Genomic DNA, 17,697 nt, shown 5'->3' on the forward strand with positions numbered 1-17,697 from the left:
TCCTTTCTCATGGCAGATGTAATGCTGCACTTGGGGTCTGGAAAGAACTTTCTCAAGGGGCTGTTAGAGCCCTGGGCAAAGCTCCCCTGGAGCTCTGAGCCAGTTTGCCCTGTTGGAATCAGGTGGAAGCACTCCACACCATCAGTTTCCTGTGGCCAAGTGCAGTGTGGGGGGAACTGGTGGCCTTTGGTCCCACCTGTCTCCTTCTCTGTGTTGCTAGGTCACACAGCAGCACTGGAGAAGAGGAGAACCCCAGTTCACTCAAAGGAGCTGCCCACTGACCTGTTGCTAGCGTGAGCCAGAAGGATGCCCCGTAGACAGTCTGCAAGGAGGCTGGACCGAACCGGATAGTGCACAGCAGGGAGTTCCTCGCGACAGAGAAGAAGAGCAGTGAGAAGATTAGCAGTACTGCCGTGAGCAGGATCATGTAGCCCCCATACAGCAGGACTGGCATGGAGAACAGCATGTTGGAAATCAGCCAGGTGCAGAAGGCCAACCTGCGAGAGAGCAGCGGGGTTGAAAGGATAGGCCGTCCCTCGCTTTTATACTTACCTGCTTTGGGCAGCTCCCGAGACGTTCTCTCCGATCACTAGTGGGCAGCATCCTCGTCACCTGCCCCTGCAATAGTCATCCTTTGCACTGGCATAAAGGACTACAGAGAGCCAGGCCCACAGATCCCATGACATCTGCACCAAACCCAACCTCCTGCCTCACCCAAGGGGCGCTTCGGACTGAGCTCAGCCCCGGTGTAATGCTACTGAATTCCAGGGATGACTTTGTTAGAGGATCCCTGTTGGACACACTTGCCCTTGAAACCACCTTCTCCTCGACAAGAGGGAGGACTGGACGTGGTGATAGTGTGCAGTGAGGATTGGGCTGGGGGTGCAAGTGTAGGGGTCCCAGTGCTCACAGACTCTCCATTCCTCACCTAGGGGAGCATCTCCCTCTGAGAGGCCCTGGAATCCATGGGACCTGCGCATGCAGAAGAATTTTCTAACAACCCATCCCAGACTGCATTATCAAGGGACACACCTGCTCTGTGATGCCAGACCCCCCATAGCAGCCTTGCCAGGGGGTGCTCCAGATATTCAGAAACCCATCTTGGGAGATGACTTTGAATCAAATAGACCTCACCATTCTAAAGCAAGACTCTACGGCAGTTTGGGCCAGGAAGTGACAAAGAACATGTACCCCACTGACGCTGCAGGAGGGCTTTTGGGAGGCAGAATGCAACTACCTGAGGCAGAGTTTGGCTGGGATGGGGCCTAACATCCCTAGTTCTGCAAAAATGTCATGTGACCATAACTGACCATGGGTGGCCAGGGCCTTGGCTGGGTCTCCTCCAGGATTCAGAGTGGTAGCTGTGTTAGTCTGTATCAGCAAAAACAAGGAGTACTTGTGGCATCTTTGAGACTAACAGATTTATTTGGGCATAAGCTGTGGTGGGCTAAAACCCACTTCATCAGATACTTGGAGTGGAGAATACAGTAGGAAGATATATATATATAGCAGTACATGAAAAGATGGGAGTTGCCTTACCAAGTGGGGGGTTGAGACAATTCAATTAAAGTGGGCTATTACCAACCGGATGAAAAATCACTTTTGTAGTGTGTGACAAAGTTCCTCTTCTGCCTTGGTGGATCCTGCGCTTTTTGGCAGATTTGCTCACCTCAGAGGTTCATGGCAGCCCTCAGTTTGGCCACTTTTGCTAGTGGCTCAAACCTGCCGTTCAGTCAGTTAACCTCATCACTGGCCAGCATGGGGGAAATGGCAAATAATCTCCAGTCTCTGTTGTCCTACCTAGTGAGTCAGGGACAGGCCAGATCCCTTTCCAAATTAGATCTTCCCTTCTGGTGTTGTTCACAGACCAGGTCAACTGCTCTTGTGTCCAATCAGGAGTTGGAGAGAACCCAGGCCTGCCCTCTACACCAAGTTCCAGCCCAGGGCCCTGTAGATAGCAGTTGTCACATCTCCTGTATCTGTATCTGTATCAGCTCCAGCTCCAGCTCCCTGGGCTACTTCCCCATGGCCTCCCCCATCACCTTCTTTATCCTCACCACAGGATCTTCCTCCTGAAGCCTGATCACACTTGTACTCCTCAGTCCTCCAGCAGCATGCCTTCTCACTCCTTGCACACCCCCACTAACTGATGGGAGGTCCTTTTAAAACCAGGTGTCCTGATTAGTCTGCCTGCCATAATTGATTCTAGTATGTTCTTAATTGGCTCCACGTGTCTTAATTAGCTTGCCTGTCTTAATTGGTTCTAGCAGGTTCCTGATTGCTCTAGCGCAGTCCCTGCTCTGATCACTCAGGGAACAGAAAACTATTCATCCAGTGGCCAGTGTATATGCCTTCTACCGGACTCCTGTACCTCTCTGGTCTGGGTCTGTCACAAGTGGTAATCAGGGTGGCTCATTTCAAACAGTTAACAAGAAGGTATGAGTAACAGTATGGACAAATTAGCATGGGGAAATTAGTTTTCTTTAGTTCTTGTAGTGACCCATCCACTCCCAGTCTTTATTCAGGCCTAATTTGATGGTGTCCAGTTTGCAAATTAATTCCAGTTCTGCAATTTCTCGTTGGAGTCTGTTTTTGGACACTGTTATTCACACCTTCTTGTTAACTGTTTGAAATAAGCCACCCTGATTACCACTACAAAAGTGACTTTTCATCCTGTTGATACTAGCCCACTTTAATTGAATTGTCTCGATCCTCAACTTGGGAAGGCAACTCCCATCTTTTCATGTACTGCTATATATATTTTCTTACTGTATTTTCCACTCCATGCATCTGATGAAGGGGGTTTTAGCCCATGAAAGCTTATGCCCAAATAAATTTGTTAAGTCTATAAGATACCACAAGTCCTCCTCTTTGTTTCTCCTCCATAAATGGCACCTTCACCTATCTCCTATGTGATGCACTGAATCGTCACTGCCTGAGAAGGAAGAGTACCAGCTACAGAACCATCAATGTCTGGAGCATCTAGGATGGGTTCTTGACACCCAAGTACTGGCCTTGCTTAACTTCTGGCATGGCAGCAGATCATGAGCCCAGCTAAGTAAACCTTAGCTCAGTGTTAAGAGCATCTGGATAACTCTGCAGAAAGCTTATTAACAATCTGTCAGACGCTATTCAAGCCTTGGACAGTAATTTCCTAAGGATGGTTTATGCCCAATGAAATCAGTCCCATTATGATGCTACATTGAGCCGCACATTGTGCATCTCAGGAAGCTACTGAAGCTCTTTGACCTTCCATCTGAGAGAAGCCCCTTCCCTCGCGGACAGTTCTCCCAAGGTGCTGTGTCTTGCTGGGCCTTACCACAGAGTGACAGAGGTATAGTGGCTGGAGATCCAGTACTGGCTGTGCATGCCGCAAGGGCTGTGCTGGCTAAACTTCTCTGCCACATACAGGATGGGGCTGGGCAGCCCCTTCGCCAGGCTGTCCATGTAGATGCAGGTGTAGTCTGCTCCCAAGTGCCAGGCAAAGTGCTCGTTGTAGTTGATGGTTTCGTTGATCTGATTCACTGGGTTCCCTGCAGGGAAGAGACACATTTCTATCCTGCAGCAGCTCAAGGAGTCTGAGCACATGGGGAAGGGGAGATGGGAAGAGCTATTCAGTCACCCAAGGGCAGGGCACTTTTTCTGAGCTTACCTCCCCTCTGTCCTGCCAACCTGCTCCGGGGGAGCTGAAAGACCCTAGTGTCTCCCCCTCCTACTCACCCTTGACTTGAAGACCAGGACTCACCCACTAGCGTGACATTGACCCCCGCCAAGCCGATATGCAGGCCAATGTCTGCGTTCACCATGGCATGGCTGAAGGATTTATAGGAGGTGTTCACCATCACCCGGCCGATCTCCCAGTCCCTGGTGAAGTTAACACCTGTGAAGACGGCAGTAAACAGACATAGCCCCTGTGCTACTGAACCAGCCATTGACTGTGCACAAAGAGCGAGTGACAAACTCCTTGTCTCCATGGCAGCAGCCAAGTGCCTGTACATCAGGGGTGTGCACTGAGAGCGCTCTAACATAGGGCTGTCCTGTAAATGCGCCATGTAGACCCTGCAGGCGGGCAGCGGTCATAGTATGCCAACTAGATACCTTCCACACCATGACAGCCGGGTCTGTGTGGGGCAGTCTGAGCACAGCCCCATCTCAGCGTGATTTCCATGAGTCTGTCCTGCTCGGCTGACCCAGAGGCCACAGTGCGTCCTGCCCATCCCAGCCCCAGTATGGAGAGCCTCACGTCCCGGCGGAAAGCACACCATCAGTGTTTGCCTCTGGTGAGGGAGGCGACTTCACTCATGGCAAAGGCACTTGGTCCCCCCTCCCCTCAGCACAGAGCAGGCCATGGGTAGCTAGGCTGGGGGAGGGCACTGGGTTGTGCGTGGGCATGGGGGGAGCTAGGCTGCTTGTAGGAGCAGTGGAATTTGGAGGGAGGGTTGTTTGGATGGGGCACTGGTTTTGCGGGGATGGGGCTTCGGGTGAACATGAGCAAAAGCCAGCTGGCCTCTGTGGTGCCCTGGAGCCCCAGAGCATTGCTGGGGAGCCTGACTGACAAATGCACAACTTCAGCTCACCTCTGGGCAGGATTTCACTTTCTGGCCCCTGTGTAAATAACCTGCTGGTCACATGCAGGGGGCGAGCGCTGGCACCCAGCTCTGAAGGGTTTATTTACTTGTAAAGTGATGTACATCACCCAGCGCTGGCGGCGGCCTGGCCACCACTCACAACTTCTGCGCAAGTATGCTCGAATCCTGCACATCCGTCCCAGCACAGGCACTGACTTTCATTTTTCTCAGTGGGTGCTCCACCCCTGCTCTGCCCCAAAGCCCTGTCCTGACTCCACCTCTTCCTGGCCTCGCTCTGCCTCTCCCTGCTCCCACTCCACCCCCTACCCCGAGGCCCCCCGCCATTCCCCAAGCACCTCCTGCCAGCTGCCGAACAGCTGATTGGTGTCCCCACCAAACAGCTGTGGCTGGTAGGTGCTGAGCACCCCCTATTTTTAATATGGGTGCTTGAGTCCTGGAGCACCCATGGAGTCGGCGCCTCTGGCTTCAGCATCTCCACTCACTGAATGTCAGCAGTCTCGTCTCTGAGAGCTGCCCTTTCCCCGATGCTGCCATGCCAAGTGCCAGGTGGATGGCACCGTGCTGCTGGGACCCCAGGGCATTGCAGCCCTGCATGCCTGAAAGGGAGCTCACTGAGCCCAAAGGGAAAGGGCTGGATCGATACCCGAGGACTGCAATTCCCTCAGGATCCATAGATCAGACCCCCCGCGCAACCTTCCCCACCCCTATCCCACAACCCTGCCCTAGAAAGGCTGTGTTCAGGAGGCTGTGGCAATTCTCGGCACACCTATCAGCCCAGGCCTCTCTGACGAGGCGCAACAGAGGATCCTGCTGAGGTGCTGGTGTTTGTGTTGCAGACGCTTTCATGACTAGGGTTCCCCAGCAGATGTCCAGCGGCAGTCTGCTTCGTGTTCTGTCAGTGCTGGAGATGACCCCTGGAGGAGAGCTGCTTGAATGATTTATTGCAAATAATTTATCCTACCAGGGGCCAGCCACTCCTCTGCTTGCTAACTGCACAGCTGGAGCCAGTGCTCAGAATGTTAGTCAAAAAAGGGGTTGAGTCATCTTCTTTCCCCACGGAGTATTCAATGGGACACCCCCCCCCTTGCTCTTCATCAACCTTTGCTCTTACTCTCCTCTCTACCGAGGAGTGTTTCTTGCTATTTCCCACTTTGGTCCAGCCTCTCTGCCTGAAGGGGCAGATGACTACAGGGAACCGGGGCGTGGCAGCAAGTACTCACTGAGAATCACTGCTCCAATGAAGAGGCTGGTGACCACTTGCAGGAGCCAGAAGAACCTCTGTAGGGAGGACAGGACAGATCAGGAGCCAGCCACACTCCCCTATCCAGTCTGTGAACTCAACAGAGGCCAATGGCAGAACCAGAGAATTTCTGTTCACTTCATGGTTCCTGTAGGCCAGGGCTGGCCAGAAATTTCTGATCAAAACATTTTTCCTTCAGAAAACAGGGCTTCATTTAAATCACCATTTTCTGCAGGAAAAGATTGATTTCAGAGGGATTTTCCAATGGGAAAATCAAAACAAACGAGTTCAGTTAGAAACCTCAGCCCAAAACAAATTGTAACATTTTGGAACCCGCCCCCAACCTGAGTAGGGTGACCAGATAACAAGTGTGAAAAACCGGGACACATTTTGGGGCTGTGGGGTAGGATAGTTGCATATATAAGACAAAGCCCTTAATATCAGGATGGTCCTGATAATATCGAGACATCAGGTCACCCTACTCCTGAGCCCCAGATTAACTGCAGTGGAAGTGGCAGAGGTCTGACACAAACTGAGATGGGACAGGAAACTGCAACTCCCATGAGTCACTGCAGCAGCTCCCTCACAGGGAAAGACTGCTGTGCCTCATGGGAGATGGAGTCCAGCTGTGGCATGGGGCCTCTAGGGGAAAGTGGTTGCGGAGGGACACAGACCTACAACCCCCTGAGGCACTGCAGTTGCACAGGCCAAAGGAGCATTCTGAAATGTTTTTACCTAGGGAAGCTGAAACCTTTCAGTGGGTTGAAAATGAGGCAGCAGTGTTCTGTTTCCACGTTCCCAAATGGAACTTTTCCTGAACTTTTCAATTCACTAGAAGTTTAAACATTGCAACATTTTGTCCCAATTCAGGAAGAAAATGTATGTCACAATATTGGAATCTGACACCAGACGGGAAACCTGTTGGTCAATCAGGTCTAAAATAGGCACACTTAACCAGGGCTATTGTATTTTATACCAGTGCTGGGGACAGTCTGAGGTTACAGTGAAGGTTTGGCTTTGGAGAAGGAAGCAGGGGTGTGCTGGGTGGGGTTTCCTTTGCTACAAGGCCAGTGCGTTCCTTGTGGAGGTATGGAGATTAACCAATAGCACGTGGGATGTCGAGGCCTGTGTAGTGTGGCTCTCTTCACTGAAGTTCTCCTTGTTTCTCTGGTGTTGCGTGGGTGGGTTTCACACATCAGCTGTGGGATGGTGGGACAGATACCCCCAGAGCTAGAGCTGGGCAAGCGCTGAAAACCTTGGATCTGGGCCTGAATGTTCCTCTTGAGTCTGGCAGTTGGTCCAGGCCTCCATGAGATGGGGCCAGACATGGAGCTCGGAGCCAGGTCCAGGCTCCAGGCCCACCTCTAGATAACACCTCAGACATTAAAGAGCCCATGAAAGCAGGCTTCTGGCCCAGTGTCCTTGGCCAAGCTAGCCGCCTCCATGCTGCTTTTCATTAGGAGGAGTGCCCAGAGGCATTTCCCCTAGTCAAAGTGGCTGCAATAGCCCTTCTAGTTCCCTGGATGGTGCTAGCGACTCGGTCACTGGGGGAGTGATGTGTCCCCCTGGGGTCTCATACACACTGAGTGTGTCTCTGTCTCTCTGTGCGGGAGGGGAGGGCTCTCCACCTCCTCAGCACTTTAGGGGGTTATTCTAGTGGCCAGATGGCTGCTCACGCCACCCGCAGCCCCCAGAGCACCTCCCCAGTGCACGAGTTCAATAGCCTCTGCCCCTGGGGAAATTCACCCATTCACAGACAGTGTCAGCTGTTCGGTGCCATCATGGCCTATCAGCCTCTGCCACATACTCAGTGGGGGAGCTCTGAGTCCACCAGCCAGGAGGAAAGGGGCTAACTCCCCCTTGCTTTTAGCCTAGGATGGGGAGCTGTGCATCCCCCACCTCCCTCACCGAACCCCTGCCCTTACCCCTTTGCCCCGGATTCCAGGCAGGATGAGAATAAACGTGGCCAGCACGGTGAGGAACACGGAGATGATCACGACCCAGGTCGTGTTAAAGGGGAAAGGTGTCCTGGTGTTGGGGTAGAAGGGGAAGGAGCCATCGAGCAAGGTCATCACAGTGCCTGGGAGAGGCAGGAGATCTACAGACACAACATGAGCAATGAGTGAAAAGAATGCTTCTGGCTATTCCTCCCCACAGAGCAGGGACACACTCCCTCCTCTCTGGGGAACAGAGGAAATATACCCTGGGATACTAGCCCGGCCTTCTCCAGCTCTGCCGGGGCCCCTCAGTCCCAGCCCACAGCCCCCTGCTATCCCAGCCCTGTTCCCACCAGCTCTGTCAGTGCCCCTCTGTCCCATCCCACAACCCCCTGCTATCCCAGCCCTGCTCCCCCGCCCAGCTCTGCTGGTGCCCCTCAGTCCCATCCCATGGCCCCCTGCTATCCCAGCCCTGACCCCCGCAGCTCTGTCAGTGCCCCTCAGTCCCATCCTATAGCCCCCTGCTATCCCAGCCCTGTACCCCGTTGTATTAATTTAGATGGAATATAAGGGCCAAAGATGCTATCACAACCCAGTTATTGTTTAACATTAACCAGTTTTGAACAAGGCACAGGGTTTGGTATGCAGAGACCTTGGCCTGCTCAAGCTCATGGCAAACACACCATTCAACAGTATTTTAACCTTTTATTAAGAATACAAAAAAGAAGGACATACAGTTAAAGCCTTTGAAATGTGACCTATTTAGTAAGGATTGTAGTTTAATGACCTTTGTTGTTCCCTTTTCCTTTAGCTAGGGTTACTGTATTTCAGGTTCCCAAAAAGAGGACTCTGCCAGAGGGGCAGGGAGGGGGAGAGGGAGTGGGACGTGGGGTACAGTTATGGAAGGGGGTGTACTAGGAGGTCCACTGAGGGGGCTGGAGGGGGTACCTGCAGCCTCACACTCGAGGTGGGGGGCAAAAACAACAAGGAGTCCAGTGCCACCTTAAAGACTAACAGATTTATTTTGGCATAAGCTTTCATGGGTAAAACACCACTTCTTCAGATGCATGGAGTGAAAATTAAAGATAAATATACTGGCACATGAAGAGAAGAGAGTTATCTTACAAGTGGAGAACCAGTGTTGAAGGCCAATTCAGTCAGGGTTTATGTGGTCCACTCCCAATAATTGATGAGGAGGTGTCAATACCAAGAGAGGGAAAATTGCTTTTGTAGTGAGCGAGCCACTCCAAGCCCCTATTCAAGCCCAAATTAATGATGTTAAATTTGCAAATGAATTGTAGCTCTGCAGTTTCTCTTTGAAGTCTGTTTTTGAAGTTTTTTTATCGAAGGATGGCTACTTTTAAATCTGTTATTGGATGTCCAGGAAGATTGAAGTGTTCTCCTACTGGCTTTTGTATGTTACCATTCCTGATGTCTGATTTGTGTCCATTTATTCTTTTACATAGAGACTGTCCAGTTTGGCCAATGTACAAGGCGGAGAGGCATTGCTGGCACATATCACATTAGTGGATGTGCAGGTGAATGAGCCCCTGATGGTGTGGCTGGGGTGGTTGGGTCCTATGATGGTGTTGCTAGAGTAGATATGGGGACAGGGAAGGCAAGGGGTTTGTTACAGGGATCTGTTAGAGATTGGGGGCATGTCACGGCAGCAGGATGGCTGGTGCAGGATGGCTAGTCAGGACATCTCTCAGGATTAGGATGAAGAAGGCCCAGGGTCCCAAGAGACAGTGAAGTGGCAGCCATAATTGGTGCAGCTTGCTCCATTAGTCAATTTGTCCCCACAGGCTCTTTCTTTAAAGACCTCCCAAGGTGGTGGTGGGCGAAAAGCCATTCCCCTCATTATTTGTCCACCAATTAGGCCTAATTTCCAACACACCAATTTTGGTTCATTGCTTTTCAATCTCACACTGTTCTTGTTTACCAAGCATGATCTCAACACAGTCCTTGAGTTATTTCAGGGGGCCCTTTTGTATGGACTAATTCAGTCTTGTCTGCTTTCATGCCTTTTCCCATCAACATCTGCTGTTACTGGGCCATCTTATGAACTTAAGCTCACTTCTGACAGTTAAGCTCACAATTATGGGAAATGTGTAGGCCCAGTGATCACAACAGCCCCGGCACAGCACTGCCAGCGTCCCTCAGACCAACCAGCAGCCCCTTTGCTATCCCAGCCCTCACCCAGTTCTGCTGATGCCCCTCACCCAACCCACAGTCTTGTTGCTATGCAGTGCAAATGACTGCCCCCAACTGCTCTGCCGATGCACCTCAGTGCTGACCTGTTATTGACCAAAACCGGCCCTGGAGATAGAGAGCTCTGTGTGTGTTACATACTGACTAGCTCTGGGCGGGATTACGGACCATAATGCCATGATGATGACCAGTAGAGCCCGCCACACCAGGAAGAATACCTCCTCAAGAGCTTTAAGAGACTGTCATACTTTTTGACAGGGCCACAGGGGGAAGAGGCAGGGCAGGGGAGGTTCCAGCACTCCTGCTCGAGTCTCCAGTTTTTAAATATTACGAAGTTGGCCACCCTAGATAGGGGGTGAAGTTCATGCACTTCACTCCCAGATAGGTCTTTTCGCAGCTCTGAAATGGTCCCAGTCACTAGAGCTTGCCCCCATCTTTTCAGGGACTCAAAATGCCTAGACTGAACAAGTCATGTTTCAATAAAATGTGGTTTTAAAAAACCATGTATCTTGTGAGTCCCGTCAATAGACATATCAGAGTCTCAAAAATGGCTCATCCATATCGCCTGAAATTTGAGGGGAAAAACCCCCAACCATAAAAATTGCACAATTTGAAGTGGAAACGGCCTTTGCTGAGGGTTTCCGAAAGCAGCCAGTCAGGTCCATCAGTATAGTGGAAAGCAAAACGATTCCCGAACCATGGGCGGGGGCTATCTGTCTCTGGTAGCCCTGGTTTGGGCCTATGCTCTGGCTGCTTCATGGGCCAGCTTCTCAGGACAACTCAGCATTCTAGGTTGGGGATATGGGCGCTGGGCACTTCCGAAAAGCTGGTCCGAGGTGTGGGCACTGAGCACACATAGATCTGCCCACCCTCCACCCCGCAGATTTACAGACTACAGGCAGTGAGTCACCCTGTGCATATGCTGCCAGCCTGTCCTCCATGAGTCACAAATGGAGGTGCCGCCAGTCAGTAAAGGGAAACTAGTAAGTCATCATGGGAACAATTTCTTCATGCCTGCCCAGAACCCCAGGGTACATAGCACTAGGCTGCAGAACTCCCTCAAAGCCTCTTCGCACATCTCAACCACCTACTCCCTGGTCCTCTGGGAAATCATCTCTCCTGGCATTCGCAGGCAAGAGAGGCCGGGGCCTAGGGCAGGGGGGCACACGTCCAGAGGAGCAACTGTACTTCACTTGGGCCCAGCATAGTGCCAGGGCAAATGCCCTGCCTGGCTCGGTCATGAGCACAAAGCGACTGGGAGAGGAGGGGAAACATGGGGCTCTCAGGACCATGGGCATTTCAGCCAAAGAACAAGGAGAGGCTGAGAGTGCCTCGAAGCCGGCCAGCAGGATAGAATGCTAAACTATATTATACTGTTCAGCCACTAGGTGGCACCGTGCCTCAAATGCCTTATTTAAAGGCCCTCAGCCATGCCTGGAAGAGCCTTAAAGAAAGAATCCAATGATGAGCACGTCTGGGGCGCGTAAGCCAGCCCCAATCTGGTACTGGAGCATGACAGCCAGTGTCTCCTGCCAACTCCATGGAGACCAGCTCAGGTCTCTGATCCTGTGCTGTGCCTCCCAGACTGCAGCCTGCCCTTGGGGCCAGGCTGGGGGTGCTCGGATAGGGGGAGCCAAAACAGCACAATCTGCCCTCCCTCCCTGCATTTATTAACATTCGCTGAATGTTCTTGCTGTAGGTCAAAGCCCTGGGCCTGAGGGGCTTGTTGAGCTGGTGCCATTCAGCCCCAAGGGAGTGCTGAGCCGGCCATTCCAGGTTCTAGGTGAGGGACCCTTTTCCCTGTATTGTCACTGAGCTCTCCCTGCCCTGTCCCTGCAGCAGTGCTCAGTGCTCAGAGGAGATGGGTGATTCTGGAGCGCAGCGAGTGACACCCCCCGCACCGACCCCACAGCTCAGAAGTTTGATCATGCCACAGGCTCCACTCAGGAATATGTGGCTCTAGGGAAGCAAGACTGCAGCTCCCCGCCCCCACCCATATACAGAGCAGCCCCCATCACCACGGCAGCAAGGCACTTAGTTCCCATGGGCAGTTGGTTGCCAGCACCCCTAGCAAAGGGGGTGTCCCAGAAGCTCCACTCTGCCTGCAGAAGTGCCCACGTCCCCCAACGTGCCAGGCCTGGCTCTCCCACGCTGTGTCTGAGAGCAGTGCACAGAGGCAGCAGCCACGCACACTGACTTACCCGTCTCTGCTGCTCACAAACGGCCAGCTGGGCTGCGGAGCAGTGGTTCCACATGCAGCCGAGCGCTGGCTGGAGAATGAGAGCTACTCTCCCTCCCTCTATATAGGAGCTCCCTGGGCAATAGGCAGGCGGCCAGGCCTGCGTGTCTTGGCTGTGCTTTTCCCCATGGCACATGCCTCCTGCACTCCAACAGCAGCAGGTTGCTAGAGTGTGTCAGGGAAGCACCAGCCCCACCCACACCTGAGCAACATCTTGTTGCACCGCAGTTACCCACACCTCCTCCAAGCCCGGCACAGACAGGAGGCAGCAGAGCCACAGACACGACCGCCCCACCTGCTGCAGCGGTGAGCACCCTCTGGGTGCTGGGGGCCTGCTGGGAGCCTGCTAGGAGAGAGGGGAGAGGCATGTTCCAAACTTTCCGCCCTGCCCCCGCTAGCCCCTTTGGCTGAATTGGGGGATTCCAAGCTGGCTTATGCGTTAGTTTCAGTCAAGCAAAAAGCTAGACAGATAAAAGTTCCAGTTGCCTTTTTCAATGAGCCTTTAGAAAAGGTTCAGAGAAGGGCGACTAAAATGATTAGGGGGTTGGAACAGGTCCCATATGAGGAGAGATTACAGAGACTAGGACTTTTCATCTTGGAAAGGAGGAGAATAAGGGGGGATATGATAGAGGTATCTAAAATCATGAGTGGTTTGGAGAAAGTGAATAAGGAAAAGTTATTTACTTGTTCCCATAATATAAGAACTAGGGGCCACCGAATGAAATTAATGAGCAGCAGGTTTAAAACATATAAAAGGAAGTTCTTCTTCACTCAGCGCACTGTCAATCTGTGGAACTCCTTGCTTGAGGAGGTTGTGAAGGCTAGGATTATAACAGGGTTTAAAAGAGAACTGGATAAATTCATGGAGGGTAAGTCCATGAATGGCTATTAGCCAGGATGGGTAAGGAATGGTGTTCCTAGCCCCTGTTTGTCAGAGGGTGGAGATGGATGGCAGAAGAGAGATCACTAGATCATTACCTGTTAGGTTCACTCCTTCTGGGGCACCTGGCATTGGCCACTGTCGATAGACAGGATACTGGGCTGGATGGACCTTTGGTCTGACCCAGTATGGCCATTCTTATGTTCTTATGAGTCCATTTGGGGGCAGCTGAATTCCCCTCAGACCTTGCCCGGCACAGGCTCCATCCCTAAACCCAGGGTGGGGATGTGCAGAATAGGTGTTGATCCAGCACCGTGTCAGTGAGACAACTTGGGCTGCCAAGGCCCCCATGCTGCATGTTATACATGGGGCAAGTCCTGCTTTCACTTCCAACAGCATCATGGACTGGGATCAACCTGGGCTCCTCTCTCCCTGTCTGAGAGCAGAATCTGGCCCTGGGGTGAGCTGGTGAGAGAGCGGGGGAGGGGGATGGCGCTGTAACTTGTATCATTTGGCATTCAGCAGGGGTGCCACATGACATGCCGGGGGGTGCAGACGAGGTGTCATGGGAAAACTACTCAGCGCACCAAAGAAGCAAGTCCCCAGACTTGGCTCACAGCAGGGCTGCCCGCTCTTGTGACTGTATTATGAGTCTCATGATATTTATTATGCTTAAGACCCCAGCTCCTGGAGTCATGAGAATCTCAGCTTTCATAGTTGGGAAAAAAGTAAATGTCTAGCCCTGGTGGTTGCGGAGGACAGCTGGAAACCGTGACCCACGGCTCAGAAGCCAGAACACAGTCAAAAAGAAACCCAGCATGAATAATTTTTAAAACCTCATGATTTTGAAGTCAATTTCATGCTTTTAGGTGCCTGATTCATGATTTTTGAATGCTTGGGGTTGGCGTCGCAGTCACAGCCTGCAGCCAGTGGCTGATTCTGCTCTGCCCACGCCACCCTCCAGCAGGGAAGTTGCACCAGTGTAACCCCAGCCCTGAGGGATGACTTAAGCCTTCACCCTGTTACCTTCTGCTTGGATGGGATCTCCCCTCTCACTTTAGGGGCATGAGTCCTGTATCTTGGCACCTGGTGCCTCCACCTCAGGGGGACTCCTCCCAATGCCTGGGACATATGGAGTGCTGTCCCCTAAGAAAAGATTCCTACCAAATAATATACTAGGAGCATAGTCCAATACTCAGGAAATAAAATAATGATCAGAATCCCCAAAATAACAATACAACAATGGGGAGAACTTTATTAGGTACAGGGAACAAAGGGTAAGGAAAGAACAGGAGTAACTAGAATAATAAAAAAGCAGCAATACCTCAACGCTTCCCACTTCCAACACCTACAACTGGCCTAAATCACCCCGCTCCCTCCCAGCACCCTCCTACACAGACAGAAGGGGCAATGCAGCACTGCAATCGGCGGCCAACTTAAAACCCTGAGCAGAATAAATAGACATAGGATTTCTTACACAGTCTTCGCCCCTAAAAGGGTAGTATTGACCTCAGACTCCCTAGTCTGTAGTCCAATGGACGGTTAGGTTGGCTCTTGGCAGCCTCACCTCAGCCTCCAGCAGACACTTTCAGGACCTAGCACCAGAGCTCAGTTTCCCCTTGAGTAGGAATGGGAAATCAGTGAAGACCTCCCTGGTTTCAATGTTTCTCTTTCTGCTCCACTCCAAACAGCCACAACTGAAAGTAGAACCAACCCTTTGTCTCCGAGTTCTGGCATTTGATTGGTTCTTGCAATAGCTTCGGCTTCTTCCATCTCTGCCGTGGGCTCTCGATGACAATGGAGGTGGAGTCCTGAGCCTCTGCCACACTTAACACTGTGGTGAGACATATGGGGCACCTATGGGGCATGCTCAGGGGCACCTCTCTAGTCTATTGCTCCTGGGAATTCACCCCAGAGGCTCCCAGGGAAACAACTTCCATGAGCTCCAGGCTGCTGCTGGGGTTTATTTTGGCTGTGCAGGGCACTCAGATGGAGAGCATGCTCATAGGAGTTATGCTGACCCACAGTGCTTGTGCAGTGGGAGCTTGCAGTCAGAACGGACAGGCAGACAGGGCTTTTTATCCAGTGGAGTGGACATGGGAAAAACAAAGCGAATGGCGTTTCTCCTTGATCTTTGTCAGATCTTTTAGTAGCACAGTGCTACAATTCTCTGTCTGGCTGTGGCCTGATTCTGCGGCTCTCGCTCACTGGGAGCAGGGCTGACTCATGCAGAGAGTCACACAGATATCCCCATTGGGGTGCGTCAGGGCAGGCTGCTCCTGCACACCACATAGCCACAAGCTTCTGGGGTCGCCCCCACCCCTGGACCCACTCTGACCCACTGCAAGCCATGGAGCAGCTCGATAACTCTTCCTGGCAACCCAGCCTGCTCAGTCCCAAAGCCGCAGCATGGGGGCCAGGCTGATCAGTCATCCCGCAACGCTGTGCCTGCGTGAACTGCGGGAGGAAGGCACTCTCGCTCCACGGAAGAGATCTCAGCATCTGGTGAGGGTGGCAGATGCTATGCAGAAAGAAGCATGTTATGCTACAGCCCAGCAAGAAAGAAGAGATTTCTGGGGAATGACTTTATTGCCTTATTTCTGTAAGGTCTCAAGCTGACCCTGTCCGGTTCCAAACACTGATTCCATGGGACTCTGACAGGTGCTGCTAATCACCTAGCCTCACTGCCCCAAAACAGGTGTGTACAGGGCCTCTGTCTGTGGCAGCAGGGGGAGATTTCTGAGGCCCAGCTACTACCCACCCCATTGTCTTGAATCCTCTCAAATTACTGCCCAATCTCTGGGACAGTTAAGAAACAATGGCATATAGTTGGGGAGAAATAAACAACCCAGCAAGATGCAGTTCTGGGCTGCATGTGCCAAGGCATCAAGTGTTGGAACAGAAGGAAAAGTCCCTTTGCACAGGGACCGCACCTGGGATGCTCAGCTCCAGCAGAGGATGCCAACAGATTGGAGGAGCACAGAGAAGAGAAAGAAAGAAAGTAAAGAAAAAAAAGAAAACAGGTTTGGGGACTGATGGGGTGGAGTGAAAAGGACAGATTAGAGCTAAGGACACACTCGCTGGGCTAGTGATACCCAAAGGGTGCTCTAACTGTTTACACTTCGTGGAAGGGTGCAAAGACTGAGGCAGGAGAGAAATTACTGAGAGTTTATACGTGGTGACTAGGCACGATGGAGTGAGAGGAATTAAGAGAATGAAAATGTAGCTGGATACTAGGGGAAATATCTGAGCAGTGAGATGTATCAGGCTGTGGGACCGTTGCGCTAGGGCAGGGGACATCACTGGTTAAACACACTAAATCCCTGGAAAAAGCACTGTAGGGAAGAATTCTGCACTGGCTTAGGGAGTGTGAGAGATAGTGTGGGTGGCCTAGCAGGCTTTCCTAGCTCAGTGCTGGAGAAAGAAGGGGCCCATTCTGCACTGTCTGCCTGTGGACTAGAGTATCCAGGGACCCAGAGCCCAGACACAAAGAGCAGTTCTCTGAAGCCTCAGTCAGGATTGGTCACATCTGGGACTTGTCCAGTGCATACAAAGCCGACTTTCTCTGTGTGAAACAGCTGACCCTGCTGGCTCAGAAAACTGAGTCGCCAGCAGAATAGAAAGAGAAGGAGGCTGTGATAGATTCATAGATACTAAGGTCAGAAGGGACCATTCTGATCATCTAGTCTGACCTCCTGCACAGTGCAGGCCACAGAATCTCACCCACCCACTCCTATGAAAAACCTCACCCATGTCTGAGCTATTGAAGTCCTTAAATCATGGTTCAAAGACTTCAAGGAGCAGAGAAGCCTCCCTCAAGTCAACCATGCCCTATGCTACAGAGGAAGGCAAAAAACCTACAGGGCCTCTCCAATCTGCCCTGGAGGAAAATTCCTTCCCGACCCCAAATATGGCAATCAGCTAAACCCTGAGCATATGGGCAAGATTCACCAGCCAGATACCCAGGAAAGAATTTTCTATAGTAACTCAGATCCCATCCATCTAATATCCCATCTCAGGGGATTTGGCCTATTTACCCTGAATATTTAAAGATCAATTACTTACCAAAATCCCATTATCCCATCATACCATCTCCTCCATAAACTTATCGAGTAGAATCTTAAAACCAGATAGATCTTTTGCCCCCACTGCTTCCCTTGGAAGGTTATTCCAAAACTTCACTCCTCTGATGGTTAAAAACCTTCGTCTGATTTCAAGTCTAAACTTCCTGGTGGCCAGTTTATACCCATTTGTTCTTGTGTCCACATTGGTGATGGGTTCCCCCCAGTGTAGCCACCTGGAACTGGGGTACCACTGAGCCCTCTGACCTACCAGCCTGGGCTCCCTCTCACATTGTGCTGCTGTGACAAGTTGCAATGCCCTCCAGCCTGCACTTTCACCAGCATTCACACAGGTAGGGACATACCCAGCTGCAGTTACGCACAACCAGCCTCCCAGCCTGGGATCCCAGAGCAGTACCGTCCTGCCCTGGTCAAATCTGACCAGTATATGGGTTTAACACCAGTCCGTCTCTCCTTCAATGTGAAGAGAACAATGCACACTTGTGGTAACCAAGCTGAGATTTTCCCTAGACACCTTAG

At 51.7% G+C, this 17,697-nt stretch overlaps 1 protein-coding gene across 2 annotated transcripts in view; it reads right to left on the bottom strand.

Annotated features, from left to right (window-relative positions):
• The window catches only part of LOC119862561 (dual oxidase 2-like), a 79,076-nt gene extending 66,822 nt beyond the window's left edge, over positions 1-12,254 (bottom strand). Inside the window, exons 1-6 of one of the 2 annotated variants that reach the window (XM_038419465.1) lie at positions 12,179-12,254; positions 7,755-7,927; positions 5,810-5,867; positions 3,746-3,880; positions 3,320-3,533; positions 283-497 (exon numbers count right to left, since the gene is read on the bottom strand). In XM_038419465.1, the coding sequence (XP_038275393.1) occupies positions 283-497; positions 3,320-3,533; positions 3,746-3,880; positions 5,810-5,867; positions 7,755-7,901 (769 nt within the window). In that variant the 5' untranslated portion in view covers positions 7,902-7,927; positions 12,179-12,254. The remainder of the gene's footprint in view (positions 1-282; positions 498-3,319; positions 3,534-3,745; positions 3,881-5,809; positions 5,868-7,754; positions 7,928-12,178) is intronic. The other variant, XM_043494254.1, reaches the window with a different exon arrangement.
• Positions 12,255-17,697: the final 5,443 nt, after the last annotated feature.

This window comes from Dermochelys coriacea, chromosome 10, assembly GCF_009764565.3.
Source record: "Dermochelys coriacea isolate rDerCor1 chromosome 10, rDerCor1.pri.v4, whole genome shotgun sequence".
NCBI lineage: Eukaryota > Metazoa > Chordata > Testudines > Dermochelyidae > Dermochelys > Dermochelys coriacea.